The 22,094-nt window shown below is 35.1% G+C and overlaps 4 protein-coding genes across 4 annotated transcripts in view; 2 read left to right on the forward strand and 2 right to left on the reverse strand.

Annotated features, from left to right (window-relative positions):
• Positions 1-22,094, reverse strand: part of LOC133331362 (secernin-2) — a 220,789-nt gene that overhangs the window by 179,969 nt on the left and 18,726 nt on the right. The window lies entirely within an intron of this gene.
• LOC133331377 (eukaryotic translation initiation factor 1A, X-chromosomal) lies at positions 148-11,538 on the forward strand. The gene is made up of 2 exons (XM_061539774.1): positions 148-410; positions 11,270-11,538. The coding sequence occupies exons 1-2, from the start codon at positions 207-209 to the stop codon at positions 11,510-11,512; spliced, it is 447 nt and encodes a 148-aa protein (XP_061395758.1). The 5' UTR covers positions 148-206; the 3' UTR covers positions 11,513-11,538.
• LOC133331351 (lectizyme) lies at positions 7,157-8,205 on the reverse strand. The gene has a single exon (XM_061539748.1). It carries the CDS (start codon positions 8,203-8,205, stop codon positions 7,165-7,167), a length of 1,041 nt encoding a protein of 346 aa, XP_061395732.1. The 3' UTR covers positions 7,157-7,164.
• Positions 20,406-21,952, forward strand: LOC133331367 (stabilizer of axonemal microtubules 1). Its single transcript, XM_061539765.1, has 2 exons — positions 20,406-20,416; positions 20,488-21,952. The coding sequence occupies exons 1-2, from the start codon at positions 20,406-20,408 to the stop codon at positions 21,950-21,952; spliced, it is 1,476 nt and encodes a 491-aa protein (XP_061395749.1).

Genomic DNA, 22,094 nt, shown 5'->3' on the forward strand with positions numbered 1-22,094 from the left:
CCTGCTCAGCGATTATCAATTACCCGTACACTCTCTTTTCTGTCTGAACTGAACAAAAAAAGTTCGCCAAGTTATTTTCGTAAGTGATATTTTGTAAAATTTCCCCAAAAATATTTAATTTCATTGCGAAAAACTAATTGCAATTCATAAAATTCTCCATACAGATTAATTTGAATACGAATTAAGAACAGACAAACCGTTGCAATATGCCGAAAAACAAGGGTAAAGGTGGTAAAAATCGTCGCCGTGGAAAGAACGAAAATGAATTCGAGAAACGTGAATTGATTTTCAAAGAAGACCAGCAGGAATATGCCCAAGTAACAAAAATGTTGGGAAATGGTCGTTTGGAGGCAATGTGCTTTGATGGTGTGAAACGTTTGTGTCACATTCGGGGGAAACTCAGAAAGAAGGTAAATAAAAATATTTTTTCTTTATATGATGGGTTCATCCAACATTTTTCAATTTCAAATGAAAGTGAATAATAGAAAATTTTCAATTTTTTTTGCAAATGTTTTTATATGAACGTGTGGCGAAGACGACAACGACGATGATATTTTGTGTGTATGTGTGTTTGGCTGCAAGTGTGTTTCTCGTACACAGTGTGTATGAAATTGTATGCGCATAAGTGTGTGTGTTCGATGACAGACCGCGACAACTACATGTAGCGAATTATTATAGCGCCGCGCATATACAATTTTTGTATTTGCCTTCAAGTTCATTTAACTTTTTTTAACATCGGGATACAAATTTTCTTTGTAAACATCATCATTGTTGTTGGATGATACCCAACAAGGCCACAAGGGAATATGTAGGAGTTCCTTCCCCACACTACTGTGTGCGACAATTATGTTTGTTGTAAACAAACAACAAATAGATGCTGCCTGCCTGCTGCACAGCACACATTGCAATTGTCAATTTGTTTGTAACCTCAAGTTGATGTGATTCATTAATTATCAAGGATGTTTTTTCAATACTTTCCCCTCCTTTCAACCTACAGATTTTGCGTCTGAAACTCATTAATATTTACAATGTAATCTTATCTTTATATTGAATAATTTTATAATTATGATATAGTACTCCCAATATTCATTATAGTATTAGAATAGATTCAAGTTTCTATATTTGTTTGTTTAAAGAAGCCCCTGTTTGCAATTGTAGACTTTTAAACACATTTAATTTATTTTGACAAGCAATGCAAATGGCGTCATATTTTACAAAAAAAGAAGATTGCGTATTGAAATATTTCACCATATTGATTAAAAGTTGGGAAATATGATATTTCATGCATTTATTACTTAATGGGTATTTCTCAGACAATTTTGAAAATTAGAATTCCAAAAGTTGACCTTTATACCCTCAGCCCTAAGGTTATTAACACAATCAAACATGCACTTTGACGAAATATCGGTTTTAAATTCCCAGTGTCTTTTGGAGTAAATGATTTTAGGCAGAAAATTTGTGTAGCTGGTGGCCACAAAAGGAATAACCAATAGGATCGGAATGGTTAATAGCGATCCATTTCTTCTGGTACATCCTGCAGAAGACATGTGTGTTGGCCCAGAATAACAAATTTGGAACCGAAAAATTTACAATAACTAGACCTTGTTTGAACGTACATATGTAGGTATTTTTTGGTTTTCAGAGAAATTTCATAGATGTATCGCCAATTTGAGATTAATAATGACGGCCTAACCATGCTTATACCGCATATATTAGACTATTATTTTTACATTTCAGTTATCATGGTATATTTGACACACCATGTCAAATTTACGGTGAGATAGAGAACAACTTCTTAGGAGGTGGGTTAGGTCAGAATAAACAAGTACATCCCGGCATAGGTCTAGGACACACAACTCTTTCGTAGCAAATATTTGGGGAAAAAGAAATCCATTATTTTTATATGAACTATAGGACTATTTAACATGCTTCGGAGTGTCCGATTTGGGCCAAAAATGTACCGTTTTGTTGTCATTCTCTCTCTATTTACAAAAAACTCTAGTAGTCGATTTTCACAATCCTCCCTAGACACCAAATTTTGCTATGTATGTCAATTAATATTTTCAAACGGTCCAGTTGTTAACAGTAGAGATCAGAATTTAGCGTTTGGCTATAGGAAGCAACTCGTAATAAATAATGCCCTTCAGATCGCACCAAAGGCATAGCAGAACCTTCCTGGCCGTTATTCCTGGTTTGACCACCGTTTGAGATGCTTCACCGCTCTTTGACCACGTTCGTTTTCACGCAGGGTTATCGTATGTGATCCATTTCTCATCCCTAGTCACCACCCGTTTAAGAAATGGGTCTATCTCATTCCGTTTGGCTAAGGCTTCGCAGATGGAAATTCGATCCATCCCACTTTTTCTATTAATTGGCGTGACACCCAAACATCGAGCTTCTTTTTGAATCTAGCTTTGTGTAAATGGTTTAAAACAGTTTTATGATCGATTATTAGCTCCTGGGCGATGTTACGACTGCTAACTTGCCGGTCAACTTCGATCATTTCTCCGATTTTATCGACATTTCCGACGACCGACTTAATGGATTTCTTTCTCCCCAACCTAATATTATTTAAAACCATTTTGCAAATTTTAAAACGTTTATCTTTTTTAAAACTTGTTTATTGCTAATTTGTAAAAAATAGAATTCAATGAATATTTTTTCTGTGTATTCTTCATAATGGATGTTGTTTGTTAAAACTTTGTAAACAGCCAAATTTATCTATATGCACCTAATTTTTATTTTCTTGGGAATATCTTTCCATTTATCCACTCTTATTTTGGCATTCTATATTAAGACGTGTTGTCATAAATGAATTTATCTCTTTCTTCTATCCGGTTTTTTTAACATCTACAATGTCTAGAGATTGTGCTTGCTGTGAAGAAATTACGTTATTTTCTATTTTCACAACAGTTACTTCAACAGCAGATGCTCTTCTCTGGAGTCGATGACATATAAAGGTTTTGATAAACAAATGCGTATTCAAAAAATATATAAAAAATTTAGATTAACAAAAAATCAAGCTCAAAAAATGTATTTAAGAAATATTTTGGAAAGAAACGGTTCTTTAAACATGTTTAAGAAATCCTCGATTTTAGACTTCAAAAACAAACATTTAAATATGAACACCTGTTAAGGGATTTTGAAAACTATTTTAACCCTTTCACACCCAACATAATCAATTGTGAAAACTGAAAATGTTTAAGATATGGTAGTATAAATATGTGTATGAGTTTTAATTAATTTTTAGATTATTGCCCTGAGGATGGCCTTTAAGAATTAACGGTTTTTTACTAATGAAAAAAATTAGAATTAATTTAAAAGTCCAATACTATTGACATAAAATGGGTCTTTACAAATTCTATAAGAAGTTCTTGACAATTGACCCAAAGAGAGAATCACGATCATTTCTTGAAAAAATGGTGTAAAAACCCCAATAAGGGCCTTTTTAAATTATTATAAAAATCCACGATCATTGACCTTAAGTAGGTCGTTAAAATATATACGCAAATATAGAGAGGGCTTTAAAAAATTAATGATCGACAATCAAGTCATTTAGTCGAGCTTTGGTCCTCTTGTTTTTTCATCCTAGGTGGATTTTCCAATCGATGTTACTACATTTTGGCATTACGAAATGGTTGCAATTTGACATTCCAGAATCTATCTGGGTAAAGAACTTACGATACATTTTCAATAAAAGTGTTTCGACATACCCTTCATGTGCCTCACCGAAATATTGAATTTGACCCAAAGTTTTTTTTTGGTCCAAAACGTTTCAGACAATTTGGAGTCGATTTACATATGTCCATCTGACAAAGGGTTAAAATTTTTATAATTTGTTAATCCAAAATCTCAATAATTTGTTAATCCGATATCAAGCTAATGGAACTTCCGATTTGATAATGTTTCAATAACATTTAAAGTGAAAATCTCTACAATTCTTGAAGATATAGCCGATTTATTGTGTCATCGTCAAGCGACAGTGTTTTTATGAATGGCGGGCGCGATAACTCAAAAACTATTGATCCAATCGTATCAAAATGTTAACACGTTATTCTTGACCAATATAGCTATCGTATGAGCTGTGGTACAGGGTATTATGTCTTTGTGCATGTGTTTATAGCAGGCAAAAGGAATCGAGATTGAACCATGGTTACTTTTGAGAATATGCATAGAATCACTTTCTAAGTCGATTTATGCATGTGCGTCCGTTTATGTATTTTTGTAAACAAAGTACAGGTCGCATTTATGATCAGTTTGATTGAAACTTTACACATGTCACTAATTTGTCCCAAAGACGAACCCTATTGAAATTGAAATAGTTTCGTCCGATTTTAAGTAAATGATGCACCAAACTCCCAATATTGGTCCTATTGAGACAAAATTTCGCACAGAGTACTGAATTAGGTCTAGATTGACGTATTCCAAGTTTTGTTAAAATCGGTTCAGATTGAGATATAGTTTCTTCCGCTCTTATGTAAAGGGAGCACCATTCTGCCAATATTGGTCCGATTGAGACAAAATTTTGCACAGACTACTGAATTAGATCCAGATTGATGTATGCGAAGTTTTTTTGAAATCGGTTCAGATTTAGATATAGGTCCCATATATAGTTTCGTCCAATTTTATGTAAATGGAGCACTAAAAAGTCACAAATTTTGCACAATGTTCTGTATTTGGTCCAAATTTATGTATACGAAGTTTCGTTGGAATCGGTTCAGATTTAAATATAGTAGCTCCCATGTATAGCTTCATTCGATTGTATGTAATTGGTGCACCATATCATCCCAGTAGTTCGAGTAACTGGTTATGAACTGATTATTTTACTAATTACCTGTAACTACCACTAGTTACCTCTTCATGCCCTAGACTGGTGAATTTAACATGGGTATGTCATTGGGGAAGTCAATTGTCCCCTGCCTGCGTTACCAGTATACAGTCATTTCGGTAGTAAAAAATTGTTGTATATTTGACTAGTTACTTATGTATAGAAAATTCGATGTATAACAGTTTGAAAAATTACAATTTATTCTGTACAAAAATATTTGTTATAACATAGTATTGTATACATATATATTGTTTGATCCATCTGAAAGTCACTAGTTCACTTTTGTCGGCGGGGGCTTTGCAAATATGTCTCCCTGGCTAAATAGATTTATCTGAAAAAGACGATTAGACGATAGAAACAGTTGAAGTTAGAAGTCCTACATAAAGTTTTTATGTTATAGAAAACTTACCTATAGAAAATCGGCAGTATACCCCTTGAGCATTTCGTGATGCGTTGAGGACCTCTATGGAGCGACACCTCTTCGTGTATTTATTAAATGTTCACAGAAGGCATGTCAATACTCCTTTAGGAATATATTTAATTTGAAAATTGTCAATCTGTGAATTTGTTGGAAATGAAGCCTGGAAGGATTACATTGGTATATATTGTGTTACAAAAAACTTACCTCCGATTTATCATCTGTATTTTATTTGAATATTGAAATTATATTTTTGCGGAAAACACATTTCTATTCGATTTTTGCTTTTAAAATGAAAATTTCTAAAATGTCTAAACAAAATGACAAAACAATTGTTCTGTTTTGTTTTGATACCTCAAAACCCTTTGCATTATCAAATCTGGTTACAAATGTTAACAACTTTTTCAATGGACAAATAAATCTATATATCAATTTTGTGTCCCAGGATAAATCCAATCAAGTAACTAGTTATATAACTATATATCCAGACAATTGATATTTTTTGAACAACTGGGATATTGTACATCTTTGCTAGTTTTCAAGCGAAGTCAGTAATCCCAATGTATACCAGAGCCAAATATGTACTCTTTCCAATTGCATTGGAGTTTAAAGATTCGGATGTTTCAGCGATCGGCAATCGTGCCTTCCGTTGAAAGGAACTTTTAAATTTTTACAACGTCTCGTAATCGTCTTAACATCAAAAATTTAAATTAACCAAAAAATGTTTTTTATTTTCAAATAATCTAGGTTAATTCCTTTATAATAACCCAATCATACCTTGATTTAACTAAACGGCAAATTGTTAATCAAAATTATAAAATATTTTTTGCAAAACTATGTCTGTGTTGTTTTTGCTCTATTAGAGCTTATCTAATCTTTGCATTTCTGGAAATCGTTAAAAAGACAACTCATGGCCTCATGTGCCATCTGATTTTTTTGACACGCTTTTCACGCCCCCATAAGATGCTCATCAAATGACTTGACAATTGGGTTTTTCCTATAAAAAACACCTGTTTTCAGAATTGTGTTGTGACCATAATTTTGATAAGAAATAGAACGAATTGGCTTGGCCTTGATTTGTGTACTTAAAGGAATTTCATTTTTTGTTTTTCATTCTCTTCAAAACCTTTGAACGTAATAAACATTATGCACAAAAAATAAATTTTGAAAATTAATAAAAATTATTGGCCCACAAATTCGTTTGTTGCAACCTTATCTCTTAACATAAGCCGTTTTATGATCATTTTGTTTTTCTTGGTAACACTTTCCGGCTAATATATGGTGTGGCAAAAAATCTGTTCCAATTTTTTCTCTATCTCGCTCATTCGCTTCTTAACGATATCTATAAATTATGTTAGTAAAATTTTTGACTGACGGACCGGCTGGTAACTACAATCTGATAAGCAAATCTATCAATTCATGTTTGTCAGCAGACTTTGTACGGCGTTATGGTAACTCGTTTCCCCGCTACCAACTTTTGTTGTTGCTTCTTTAGAATGTGGAAATCTTTTCCATAACACTTGGTTGGTGGCGTTTGGTGGGCTATGAGTAATTCTTATTAGAGAATTTCACCATCCAATGTGATTTAAAAAAAAAAGATAAGCAAGACAATTTTTTTTATTTCTAGACAAAATTCTTTAGTTTATTTTTTGTTCATGATGGTTTTTTTTCTTGGAGATTTTTTTACTTAATTAATAATTACACAATATATTAGCTTAATAACTATGAGATTGAATTAATTAAAAATATTAACTATATTTAATAATTTAAACAGTAATTAAAACTAAAACACAATTCGAGTTTTAAAATTTTGTTAGTTGATGAGAGTCTTTTGAGGTTTCTTGGTTATTTTTTCTTTTGGTTTTTAGGAACTTGAGTTTTTTCTTAATTTCTATTTTTTTACACATCTTTCCATTTTTTACTCAAATTGTGTTGTTGTTGTAATAATTTGTTCAATCCAATCGGTAAAGGCCGACACCCGCACAAACACCGATGGCGCATTCTTTTGGCCACATGGCATTTTACCCCACGAAACAATACCAATAATTGTGGGCCTGGTATTACCATAGACATCAATGACTTCATCTTGTATCAGAGGACCACCCGAATCGGCGGTACAAATACTGACACCACCCGTCAGCGGACCGGTACACAAATTTGTATCATGTAACTGCATACCCGAAGAGGCCAACACCTGTTCACACAATTCCATATCCAAAATTGGCATATTTGCCTTTTGCAATTTATGCGGATACTGGGGTACAATTGTCATCGAGACATTACCCCATCCATAGAGGGTACCATAACCCTCCGGCTGGGCATCTTGTTGGGGCAAATTTACCGGTTGCACATATTTGTCAAAATTCAATGGTTCCTTGGTATAAATTAGGGCTATGTCATAGGGATTAACCCCACCAAGATAGAGTTCGTGCCTTACATAATAATCAATGTGGCGCAGCTGTACATTGGGACTTTCATCGCGCGAATGAATGTCATGACAGCCGGCGACCACCACAGAATTTGCCACCAATTGAGGATTGCTAAGGCAATGGGCTGCCGTCAGTATCCAGTGTTCATTGATGATGGTGCCTGCACAATAGTGGACCAAACCATCGTCGGGTGTTAGCAGTTGTATGGACACCACATAGGGTGCTGAGTGGGGTTCGGCTTCACGTTTGGCCAAGAATTTTTTACTCCATCTGGCCGATTGGGCTTGCAAATTGCTAACAGCTAAATTTGCAGCCTGATTGTTATTTAAAAATCCATAGGGTGAACAGCGGCTATTCCTTGATGTTTGCCGGGATAGACTTCGTGTCAAACTGGGAGCACCACCAACCGCCATCAGTTTGCTGCTGCGCGCCGCTCCAAACGGCATTTGATTGTTGTTAGCCAGGACCAACATTGTGGGCAGTAGAGTTGTGAGCAATAACACATAGACATAATTCAGCGAACCAGACATGATCATCCCCTCTTCTACGATGACGTTTAAACACGTCGTACACGTTAATAAATCCGTTTTGAAATAAACTTTTAAATCTCATAAAATTTGATTTGAAATAAATCACCACGGCGCGAGGTGTAAACGTTTTTCTCTGTTTTCTTTTTTTCTCACGATCTTTTAGCAAAGGCTTTTAAATGTTAAATGAACTTAGCGTATTTAAGGCAAGGGCATATTTATAAGAAATTGGCAAAAATTGCTCTCCCTCTCTCCAAAACACGAAGAAAGCCCGATAAGTTTTGGCCAATAGCAAATTTTCTTTTTCTTATCAAAATTCTCGCCCCTGTTAGAGCGCCAAAACACACAATCATCGTTTATGCCCCCTCAACAAATTTGTAGAGAAATTCCGTGATTATTTTCTCACAACACCCCTGAAGTTTACAAACCCCCTAAAAACACATATATCGGCCTTTGCCTACCTTTTATGGTGGTGTGGGTTCTGTCAGCCACACTTTGATTAATTTCAAAAATAAAAAATACCATTTACATGACTCAAGTGAACAAATATTGTATTGAACTCTAGTAGACAATGTTATACTCCTACCCTACCTACCCTCTCCCTCAGGTTTTTTTTAACAAAGTGTATTAATTTATATTTTATGTTTTATTTTTGGGAAGTACCTTCTCTATGGCAAAGAATTTTTCACTTGAAATAAATTTTGCTTATCGCAGTTTGCAGGTATTTTTATTACTACTACTAAAAAAATATATAATATTCAGATCTTATCTAATTTTTTGTTCTGCTATGATCATCTGTCAATAATTAAATTTTATCAAGATTCTCAAGAGCAAGGGTTAGATGGTGGTTTCGATTGTTAAAACTTGAATAAGTGTGTCATATATAACAAAAATAATTCCAAAATTCGCTATTTATTTTATTTATAACCTTTTAGTTTTGTTGTTATTGTTTTCTTTTTTTTAATAAATATTTATTTCAATAATTTTTTCCTATGCTAAACGCCAGCCAGTCAGCCATGTGGCACACGTCATACCCCCCAATTTACCAAGAATTTTTATAGACGACTAATACCACCAACCGACAAATCATAATTTTTCTTTTTACCATTTTTTTCGATATCAGTTGGCCGGGCATACGACAACCAATTGTTTTTTTTTTTTTTTTTTAATATTATATCATATCATTGGTATTTTTAGGGATTTTAATAGTCATATCCACCATTGGCAGGTTGCTTTTCTGGCTACTTAGCTCTACACCTACTACTCATTCAATTTATTTATGAATGAAATTCGGAAATTGAGCGCGCGGTCATCGTTAGTCATATTTGTAGTAATATTCCGGAACGGAAGTTAAGGGGAATAGTCTTTTAAGACATTATTTCCCATCTGCTTAGCTGGCAGGAGATATTCTCAATAAGTCAATGGGGGACAAAATTGAAGTTTTCCCATTAGAAAACCTAATTCAGCCAAGCTGAATTGAATTTTTCCCATGGAAAATCTAATTCATCCGGTCTGAATTGATGGTTTCCTACAGAAAACCTAATTCAGCTGGACTGAATTCAAGTTTTCCTATAGAAAACCTAATTCAGCTGGGCTGAATTCGAGTTTTCCTATAGAAAACCTAATTCAGCTGGGCTGAATTCAAGTTTTCCTATAGAAAACCTAATTCAGCTGGGCTGAATTCAAGTTTTCCTATTGAAAACCTAATTCAGCAGGGCTGAATTGATGGTTTCCTATAGAAAAACTAATTCAGCAGGGCTGAATTGATGGTTTTTATATAGAAAACCTAATTCAGCCGGGCTGTATTGATGGTTTCCTATAGAAACCCTAATTCAGCCGGGCTGAATTGATGGTTTCCTATAGAAAAACTCATTCAGCAGGGCTGAATTGATGGTTTTTATATAGAAAACCTAATTCAGCCGGGCTGAATTAAAGTTTTCCTATAGAAAACCTCATTCAGCCAGGCTGAATTGAAGTTTTCCTATAGAAAACCTCATTCAGCCAGGCTGAATTGAAGTTTTCCTATAGAAAACCTCATTCAGCCAGGGTGAATTGAAGTTTTCCTATAGAAAACCTCATTCAGCCAGGCTGAATTGAAGTTTTCCTATAGAAAACCTCATTCAGCCAGGCTGAATTGAAGTTTTCCTATAGAAACCCTAATTCAGCCGGGCTGAATTGATCGTTTTCTATAGAAACCCTAATTCAGCCAGGCTGAATCGATGGTTTCCTATTGAAAACTCAAAAAATTACCACATCTTGTATTGCCACAATAATTGGTTTTCAGCCAAGTTGCAGTGAGGTTTTCCTACAGAAAACCTAATTCAGCCGGGCTGAATTGAAGTTTTCCTATAGAAAACCTAATTCAGCCAGGCTGAATTGATGATTTCCAATGCGAAACCTAATCCAGCCGGGCTGGATTGATGGTTTCCTATAGAAAACATAATTCAGCCATGCTGAATTGAAGTTTTCCTAGAGAAAACCGGGCGGAATTGATGATTTCCTATAGAAAAACTAATTCAGCCGGGCTGAATGGATGATTTCCTATAGAAAACCTAATTCAGCCGGGCTGTATTGATGGTTTCCTATAGAAAACCTAATTCAGCCGGGCTGAATTGATGGTTTCCTATAGAAAATCTAATTCAACCTAACCTAATTCAGCCGGGCTGAATTCAAAATTTCTCAAAAATGTAACCACATATTGCATTTCTAAGCAGTTAAAGCAATTTATTAAGGCAGGTCTGGATTCCTGAACAGTTGTGGTCGTTATCTTTTTTCCCAGAACTGATAGTGACGCAATTTCAAAAGACAAATCTTTGTGTTTATCTTGCAAATAGTATGCTTGCGTCTTCTTTGCTTACGTATTCGGAAAGTAATTAAAGATCATAATGCGTAAAATTTAGGACGAAGAGGTGATAATGAGATCACGCTAAACAATCGAAATAACCCATAAAAAATGTTTTGGAAAAAAAGATGACAAATGGATAACTAAACCACTAAACGTCATATCCTGACATTTTTGACTTCATTTCCATTAACCGTCTCCTGTATTTCCTTTTTTTCTCTTCAGGTCTGGATCAACCAAGGCGATATCATTCTTGTCGGTTTGCGTGACTATCAAGACTCGAAGGCTGATGTGATTCTCAAATACACCTCGGATGAAGCTAGAAATTTGAAATCGTACGGTGAATTCCCCGAATCTGTGCGTATCAACGACACAGTTACCTTTGTTGAGGACGGTTTCGATGAGGATATTGAATTTGGTGATGAAATCAGTTCAGATGACGATGCTGACTCTGTGGACAATATCTGATTAACAGCTAAACCGAAGCGTGAGAATATAAATCAAACAGACGAAGGAGAAGAAGAAGCGAAATAATAGAGAAAACACGATCAACAACAACAGAAAGAGAATAAGAAGACAAAATAATAGGAAATTGAGGATTACATTCAGGAGAAAATAATAAAGCGAAACAAAATTACAAAAGGAAGTGTATCAGAAATTGATCACAGAGAAAGAGAAGTAGTTTACCAACAACCACTGGAGGAGAGTCGTCAAAAGAGAAAGAGCACGATTTATTTTGTGTATTTTCAAATCAACCTTATTAAGGATTTAACGAAAAGAAGGTGTCTTAACAAATAAATCGTTTGGAACATCAAGAAATAAATCAAATACCATATGCAAAAAAAAAACAACATTATTTTAAAGAAGACAACAACAACAGACAGCAAACGTACTCTCTACATAATAAAAAAATAATAAATAAATTTAAATTAAATTAAATATACAAAAATATCAGCAGCAAGCAGTAAAACAAATTACAAAAAATATATAAAGCAGTGTAAACTTTTTAGAAATAGAAAAAAAAACAAAGCAAATATATTATTCAACAAGAAATACAACAGCAACAACAGACCCATATAATACACCCCATAAAAATTCCAAAAATATATATTATTGGGAAATAAACAACTGAACAACTTCTCTTAAATAATATTAATATTATTAGTATAAAAACAAAAAATATATATTTAAAAAATGAAATTTATCCTGAAAGGCAAAAAACTCAATAAAATAAACAACTATACAACTAACAAGTTTTTTTGTTGTTTCTCTTTCTCATTTTCATTATAAAAAATATTTACACACATATTTATTTAGTTAATAAGTTTTCTTTATTTTCAATTTTGTTTTTATATATAGGTACATATATTTTTTTGTCATTTCCATACGTTATAAATGTGTTCCTTTCATTTTTTGTTTAATTTATTTTTTTAGTATAGTCATGTAGGTCAACAACATATAGAAAACAAAGGCACACATCTTTTGTAAAAAAAATATATATCAGAAACAAATTTAAATAAAAACTGAAAGCGAGCGCCAATAAAATGGAATTTTTAATTAATAACATATTTTTAAAAAATATATTTTTAGGGGCTTTCAATAGGCATGCATTTCTAAAAATATTTTCTTAGAGGCTTTCAATAGTCGTGGATTACAAAAAATAGATATTTTTTGGAAATCTCAATTTTAAAAAACATTTTTTCAATAGCCGTGATTTAAATAAAAAATATTTCTTTCCATATGCGTGGATTTTTAAAAAATATTCTGGTCATTCAATTTTTTATGAATGAAATTCGGAAATTGAGCGGGCGGTCATCATTAGTCATATTTGTAGTAATATTCCGAAACGGAAGTTAGGGAAATAGTCTTTTAAGACATTATTTCCTATAGAAAACCTAATTCAGCCAGGCTGAATTGATGGTTTCCTATAGAAAACCTAATTCAGCCAAACTGAATGGAAGTTTTCTTGTAGAAAACCTAATTCAGCCAGGCTGGATTGAAATTTTCCCTTTATAAAACCAATTCAGACGGGCCGAATTGATGGTTTCCTTGTTTTGTTTAATTTATTATTTTTTTTAGTATAGTCATGTAGGTATTCTCATCACCCGATGAAATAGTGAGCTAATATGTGCCGCGAGTTCACCCATAAGAACTATAAAAAATGGGTTGAGGCGTCGGGTTAGTTGCCCACTCTCGGAAAACCCAACCTACTATGAAAAAGCAAAGAAAAAGAAAACCAAACCCCCCTAATGTTGACGACCCCCGCAAACGTATAAAGGACCACGATCTGCGAATCTGCACTTGGAATGTGCGCACGTTGTACAGAACAGGGGCAGTGTTCGCTTTGGCGGATATACTCAAGAAGTACAAAGCCGATATTATTGCCTTACATGAAATGCGATGGAAAGGGATGGGCGTAAGTAAATCAGGCAATTACGCCCTGCCATGAAACGAGACATGACATTTGGCTGCGGATTTATGGTTAACAGGAGAATAAAAGACCTCGTCTCCATATTCTCCATATTCATAGCGAATTGCTATAATCCGTATAAAAGCGAAGTTCTTTTACATCAGTCTAATTTGCGCCCATGCTCCGACCGAAGATGAAGACAAACAGACCAAAGACATATTTTACAAGCGCATAGAAACAGCATATGATCGTTGCCCTGGCCATGAAATTAAAATTCTGCTAGTAGATTTTAAAGTAAAAAATCGGAAGGGAAAATATTTTTGGTCCCACCGTCGGAAAATTCAGCCTCCATGAAGAAACATCCGACAACGGCATGCGGTTGATTGACTTCGCGGCAGCAAAAAACATGGTAGTTTGCAGAACCAGATTCAAGCATCTCGATATACATAAGGCCACTTGGATTTCTCCCGATCATGTTGTGATAGGCGGAAGGCATTCATCCAGTGTTTTAGACGTCCGATCGATCCGGGGAGCGAATATCGATTCGGACCATTACCTTGTGGCAGCCAAGGTTCGCACCCGTCTTAATGTAGCAGCAAAGGTGCGATCTAATGTAACGTGGAAACTCGACGTCGAAAAGCTGCAAACACAACAGATAGCAGAAGCCTACTCCGCTCAACTTACCCAACTGATTGACGAAAGCACCCCTTGACCCGATAATAATATAGAAACACAGTGGCAGAGAATTGCTTACACCCTACAAACTGCAGCAAAAGCAACACTTGGGTACCAAAGACCACCATCCAGAAATCCATGGTACGATCAGGAATGTCGTAATGCTACTGATATGAAAAACGCAGCTTATAGGGTAGAGGTGTGCAACGAAAAAATTCTCAGAGAACAAATGAGAAACCGCCATATGAAATGACTTACTAAAAGAGAACGAATTTTTTTATACATGTATGCAAGGGCACCAGTTCCCATGGTTGAACAGGACTAGTATAGGGCAACCCTGCGGACAGTAGCAACACGTAATGCGATGGAGAACTATCGGAAGAAAAGGAGAAATGAGAAACGTATTTTCAGAAAAAAAAAAGAAAGAACAAGAAAAACGTAGGCGTGAGCAAATCGAGATGCACAGGAGTCAGAATGAAGTCCACAAATTCTACAAAATCCTCCTGTAGAGATAATAAAGGAAACCTGGTGACAGATACAGATAGCGTGCTGAGGATCTTGAAGGAGCATTTTGGCGGTGAAGAGGATACCCCAGAACCAATAATAGATGACGGTATAGAGTGTGTACCACCTAGTTAAGATGAGGTCAGAATAGCAATCAATCGGCTGAAGAATAATAAAGCAGCAGCTGCCGATGGATGCTGGTAAGGAACATGCGCCAGCTGATTAGTACAATTTGGCTAGAAAAATTCATGATTGGAACCTCAGCATCCTGTGTCCCGTGCACAAAAAGGAGATAAGACGATATGTGCCAACTATAGAGGAATAAGTCTCCTTCCCCTCGCATATAAAGTGTTATCCAGCAAACTGAGTGAACGACTGAAGGCAATTGTCAGTGATATTATTGGACCATACCAATGCGGCTTCAGACCTGGCAAATCCACCATTGACCAGATTTTCACTCTGCGCCAAATCCTGGAAAAACAACCCACGAAAAACACATCGACACATACCACCCATTCGTCGACAATAAAGCCGCATTCGACAGCCCTATCCGTTCAGAGGTGTTTAAAGCCATGTCTGCGTTTGGCATTCCTGCAAAATTAATTCGGCTATGCAGGATAACTTTAACAGGAAACAAGATCAGCAGTTAAAGTCGGAAAGTACCTCTCGGAGCCCTTTAATACCAAACGAGGATTTAGACAAAGTGACAGTTTGTCTTGTGATATTTTTAACATCCTGCTGGACAAGGTCATACGAGAGGCAAAAGTGAACAGAAATGGCACACTGTAAACCAAACAACACATTTTACTCGCCTACTCGAGATGACATCGATATAATGGGTCGAACATTGCGAGCGGTAACAGCCACCTTTGAACAAATTGAGAAGGAGTCTGCCAAAGTGGGTCTGGCACTAAATGGCTAGAAACAAAGCTGATGGTATCAACTCGCAAGACGTCCAGTAGACTCGGACCAACTGTGGAGCTTGAGAACTACAGCTTCGAGGTAGTTAAAGATTTTATATACCTTGGTACCGCCATACATAAAACTACTGACATAAGTTTTGAAATTCGTAGAAGGATAGTGGTGGCCAACCGGTGCTACTATGGTCTGAACAAACAACTCAAAAGCAAGGCCACCTCCCGCCAGACCAAACTCACACTCTACAAGACGCTGATACTACCCGTGCTATTATATGGATCTGAAGCATGGGTGCCTAATTTGTAGCGGTCTTAAATAGACGTGGATTTAAAAAATATATTTTTGTACTTTTTTTTTTTTTATTATTTAATTCAATATCAATACAAAGAAAGCTTTCTAAGCCTATTATACATGTATTGTAAGATAATATCTATGCAAATTAGTACACTTCAATAAAATAAAAATTATATCAAAAATCTAAATATGAATGTGAAATGTGAATGGCCCCCCAGCCATATGAATAGTGCAAGAATTAGTAAAGAACTCCCTATATCAGTCAGCAACAATATTTATGAGTCAATTAAACCAATCTTTAAGTTTCTGCTTAAATGAAGCATAAGCATATGCGAAAAGTTTTAAATGATTAGGAAGATAGTTCCAAATGCGATGAACACGAACTATATAAGAGTGTTCATATAAAGAGGAACGTATAAGTGGAATATTAATTTGAACATTTCTCGTAGAATGAATAAAACAAAAATTATCCACTAACAACTTAGGTTGCTGCGACTTCATGATTTTGTAAAAATGCAATATAACTCGTTGCTTAATGTAATCTCTGAAATTACAGCCTAAAAACTCATGTGTAAATTCCAGAGCTCCTACATGATCATTTATTTTTAAAGAATATACATATCGGATAATTTTACGAAAAATTCTTTCCAATTTATCAATATTATAACACCAAGTACCTGTGTAAACCTCAATACCATAATTAATCAGACTCATGAGTAATGAATATGCCATACGCTTTCTAACTACTCTAGGAGTATATGACTTTAGGCAATAAAGTCTTCTTAAAGTAAGACAAGTCCTGTTAGAAAGAGTAGTTATATGCTTGTCAAAGTTCAAATTATGGTCGAGTACAATACCAAGACACTTGATGGAATCAACAAATACCACTTCTACACCATTAAGAAAAATATTTGGATAGGAAAGGTCACAACTTCTATTATTAAAACTTATTGCCTTAGTTTTTGCAGGATTGACTTTAAGTTTATTATCCTCTGTTATTTTAAAAATATTATAAAGGTGAGAATTTATAGAGGTTTCTGAAGTGTTAGAATTGAATAATAAAAATATATCATCAGCATAAACAAAAGGTTGACAAATTTGATTCTTCATGGCTGTTATAATATCATTAATATAAATAATAAAAAGTATTGGACCCAGTACCGATCCTTGAGGTACACCAGATGTGACCAATCCAAAAGAAGAGCAAACTCCATTCACTGTGACATATTGGCTACGGTCTGACAAATAAGAGAAAATAAGCTTACTAGCAGTTTTAGAAAAATTAAAGTTATCGTTAAAATATGATGGTTTATGCAGTCAAAGGCTTTAGTCAGATCAAGTGAAACCATAGTGCAATTTACATGGTCATTTAACTGTTTCCTAACAGAGTCAGTTATAGCTAATAATGCAGATGTTGTGTTATGATTGTAACGAAACGCAAACTGATAGGGACTAAGAAGAGAATATTTTTGAATATGTTCAAATATTTGTTTTTTCATTATATTTTCAAGGATTTTAGACATAGCTGGCAGTATGGTAATAGGTCTAATATTGTTTAAGTCATGGTTGCCATCTTTTGGTATTGGAACAACGCGTCCTAGTTTCCAGGCTAAAGGATATTTGGATGTAGTGAGTATTGAGTTTATCAAGTGTAATAGATAAGGGGCAATGATAGGATAAATGATTTTTATAAACTTAATTGGGATAGCATCATAACCTGCGGAATCGGATTTAATAGAACTAATAGCCAGTATTAGATCAGTAATGCTTATATTTTTGAAAGAGAAGGAATTTTCATTATCGGAAAAGGTATCAAAATTGAAATCGTGATCATCTCTAGGATTCATGTTACTTAAAAATGTATTAGCAATCTGCTCAACATCACATTCACAAATATCATTATTATCTCGATCAACACATCCCAATGAACGAATTTTTTTCCACATTTGAGCATTGCTAAGGTTAGAAAACTGTTTGCGACCAAATTCAGCGCGAACCTTTCTGATAATAGCTTTAGCTCTGTTTCTCAAGCGACAATATTTTTTCCAATTATCATTGGTACAAAAACTTAGGTATTGACTATATGCTGCATCTCTATCTTTTCTAGCTTGACGTATCTTGGAGGAGTTTATCCACAAACTGTCATTAAAATTTTTTCGGATTCTTGATGTTGGAACATAATTATGAGCAACATTTACGACGTTAGTTAATTGCGACAATTGTAAATCAATATCTTCCGAAAGAAAGATCGAACGAAGTTCATTATAATTAATATGAGTCTCAATATCTTCAAGTCTAATACTATTGTAATTTTTAACATCAATCCAATCATTGCGAAGAATAGGTAGAAAATCAACAGAGATAAGAATAAAGCTGTGATGAGAGGAGAAAAAAGGAAATTGAACTTGAGCTTTATAAGCAACGCATTGCGGTTTACTAACCAGAAAATAGTCTATTAATGATGTGCTATTATTTTGCAAATGGACATGTGTAGGCAAACTGTTATGGATAGGATAAAGACCACATCTAGAAGTAATAGCCCGAGAATTTTGTGATTTTAAAGGATTGAATAGATTATAATTAAAATCACCCATTATAATTATATTGGAAAATCTATCAAAGATGTCGGAATGGTGATTTTCAAAAATATCCACCGAACCATTTGGCAAATACACCACCCCTACAATCACAGACGATTGCTTGCCAAAAACTTCTATGAAAAGAGATTCACAGATACCATACTGCAAACTACGAAATATAACTTTGAATCGTAAATTTGTAGAGACATATAAACAAACACCACCACCACGATGGGAATGTCTATCAGTGCAGATTCGATCACTTCTAATTAATTTGTAATTAGGAACCATTAAAGAGCTTGAATATATATGTGGCTTTAACCAAGTTTCCGAAACACCTACAATATCCAGACCGGAATCATAAATAGTGTTTTTAAACTCCTCAAGTTTGATACCTGAATTTGATGGACATATGCTCTGAGCATTTATGTGTCCAACATTCAAATTATTTATAAAATTTGATGACATATTTTTCAAAAATCTATTGTCGCTGACTATAGGTCCAAGATTCAAATTATGGGTCATTATAGTTATTACTATATTCATACTTGTGGGGGAGCCAAAAATTAATAACAATTTTAATATAATATAAAAAATAGAATTTCATTTTCAATTCAAATTAACTACATAATTCTACCACCTGATTGAAAAGTTATAACAAAAATAAGGTGTAAATATCATAAAATGTATAAAGTAAAAAAATGAATATTTTAAATTATGAATTCTGAATTAATTTTGAAAACATTTGCAAATTCTTTAAAATTCAACTTCTTTACATCATTATTTAACATAACGATTTTAGCACTAAGTTGTTCTCTGTTTATAATACTGAAAGCAGATATTTTGGATTCCCTCTTCAGCTTAGAGCAGGACTTAAATAGTTTAGTGGCTAGGCTGGAATAGTTGTCATTAAGGTACACTCTCTGATCATTAGATCCACCAATAATATCAGATACTTTGAGCGATTTGTTTTTGAAGTAAGCCGACATAACTTCGTCTCTTTTTCCAATATTGTTAAATTTGAGTAAAATTGAATGCCGTCTTCGAATATACAAAACATTACAGATGTCATCAGGAACCACATCTACTTTAAGAAAAGCACATAAAAATGTGGCCATATCTTTCAGCTTTTCGATATTGTCGGGCAGTCCAGTTAAAATTACATCCGTTCTATTTATCCGGTGCTGCAAAATGTGATTCTGAAGTTCTAGCTCAAAAATTGCATTGTTGTTAGACATCTCATTTGACTTAATCAGATCTCGGCAATTATTTACTTCAACTCTGATTTCTTGCATACTATTTGAAATCTCAGCACGAAATTCCGCAGCCATAGTCTCTAAGCTCTTCCGAATCTCTCCTTGTTCCTTTTTTATATCATTTGCAAAAATACGAAACGACTCTTGAAGAGTAGAAAATTGATTTCTGACTTCAGTCTTGAATGATTTGTCGGAATTATCTGGGGGACTTTCCATGCATCCCACGCATGTGTAAGCAAGATTGCGGTTTTTATCAAGCATGTTGAAAACAGCTTTGGAGACATTCTCACAATCAGCATGAAACCACACATCACATGATCTGCATAATAGACACCTGGTTCCTGTGGTTTCAGAATTGCAAATTCCACAAGGATAAACCATCTTAAATTCAATATTACAAATATTTGTTTAGGCGGTAATGTTTTTATTTGTTTTTTTTTCTATTAACAGCTCATAGGCAGCTTATACACTAGAACATTTTCTACAGAATATTTTGTTCGGACGTATTATTTTTGTTTTTCTCCGAATCTAACAAAATATGCCTTGTAGTTTTTATCAATTTAAAAAAAAAAACTACATTTTTGGCATTCAATGTCTTATAACAGTTTTCTGATTATTTTGTGTTCAATTGTGTTGTGTTGTCTTCCGAAAATCAAAATTTTCTTCAAAGAACATTTTTTCCCTAAAATAGAAATCCCCTTCTGAATTCCGAATAAATTACAAAAATGCAACAAGGGTAAGTGAATTTTGACTGAAACCTATCCTAAAATTATTCCATCAATTATTACCCCTCTCCCCCACCATTAGTCAAGTTATGTGTGAGGTGCCCATGGACGACCAGGCGGCCTGTGGTGATTATTGTGATCCATGTCAAGTACCTGGAGAATTTACACCATGTCCACCACCACCAGCCGATTGTGCCAACTGCCGTTGTGATTGTGGTGATTATTCCAGTTGTTGTTATCAGCAGCCACCACGTACCCAACCTATACGACCCCATCCAAGCATGTTGCGATCAAATGCTCCCATGGAAACGGATACAATTTATAAACGATCGTATGTGCAAAATTGTGGTGCCGAATGTTATAGGCCTCAGCCCATTCGACCATGTAATAACATCACCACCATCAAGGAACCTTTGGAAAAATGTACTGTACAAAAGTTATCCTACATGCCGCATTGTAATGTCCAACGTAGTGAACCAATTCGTCCCAAAGAGAATGGTTTACGTTTTCAGGGGCCAATTTATGCGGTGTCTTCGCAGAAACATGATTTTGTACCGAAGGGCTTCTGTCGCCGACAACCGATTAGACCCTGTCCGGGTATATATAAAAATTGTGATCCCCTCGAGAAATGTACCGTGAATAAATTATCCTATATGCCGGTGGATGTTTGTAAACATCCACCACCCAAACCAATTTTGCAGACCTACAATTATGTACGACCCACGGGTCCCGGAGAACAATGTACCATACAAAAACTTAGCTACATGCCGTTGTGTATACCACCCAAGGAGCCCATGCCTTGGGCGGAGAGGCAACGTTGTGCACCACCAAAATATGAAAATCTTTGCACCACCTACAACCTGAGTTATATACCAAATTGTCAGATATCCCGTATGGCCCCCATATTACCCATAAATGGCCTAAAGGCCTTGGGCACGGAGACTAATGATGGCAATACGGTTTACAAATTAAGTTACATTGGGGCGGATGGTCGTTGCTGCCGCCCCGCTCCAATATTACCCATAAACGGCCTGGAAATGCCCAAGGGGCCAATGGAAAAATGCACTGTACAAAAGCTATCCTATCAACCCAACTGCTATGCGGAACGTACCACGCCCATCCGACCCAAAGAGAATTGTGTTAAACCATGGGGTCCCATGTATTTTATGACCACACAAAAACATGATTTTGTCTGTAAGCCGTTATGTCGCCGCATGCCCATTAAACCCCTACAGGCTATTGGTCGTGCCATAGGCCAGGTGGAGAAATGCACAATCAACAAATTATCCTATATGCCTCTGAATGTTTGTGAATATCGTCGCCCATCGCCAATTAGGCCAAGACCTGGTGTCTGCCCACCGGAGGGGCCAATGGAGAAATGCACCACATATAAACTGAGTTATATACCAAATTGTTTGCCAGCCAAGGAACCGCTGCCATGGGCTAATGCCTCGAATTATATCAAACCATCGGGACCCATAGAAAAGTGTACCATACAGAAGTTGAGTTATCGTCCGCCGGGCATATTTTCAAGATGTGGAGGTTAGTGTTACTAGAAATGCTCGCTTGATCAGAAAAAGTACACATATAAAAATTAAGACCCAAGGGTCTTACTAATTTATGTTCTATAGAAAAAATATGAAACCCAAGGGTCTCGGATTTTTTCTATGAAAAACTATAAGACACAAG

Source organism: Musca vetustissima, unplaced genomic scaffold (genome assembly GCF_032173495.1).
Source record: "Musca vetustissima isolate MV318-11 ecotype Yass unplaced genomic scaffold, APGP_CSIRO_Mvet_v1 utg4927, whole genome shotgun sequence".
Classification (NCBI taxonomy): Eukaryota; Metazoa; Arthropoda; class Insecta; order Diptera; family Muscidae; genus Musca; species Musca vetustissima.

Coding starts and splice junctions, on each gene's coding strand:
- LOC133331377 (XM_061539774.1), top strand. CDS start 207: ATGCCGAAAAACAAGGGTAAAGGTGGTAAAAATCGTCGCCGTGGAAAG. Junction 411..11,269: donor GGGGGAAACTCAGAAAGAAG/GTAAATAAAAAT, acceptor TTTTCTCTTCAG/GTCTGGATCAACCAAGGCGA.
- LOC133331351 (XM_061539748.1), bottom strand. CDS start 8,205: ATGTCTGGTTCGCTGAATTATGTCTATGTGTTATTGCTCACAACTCTA.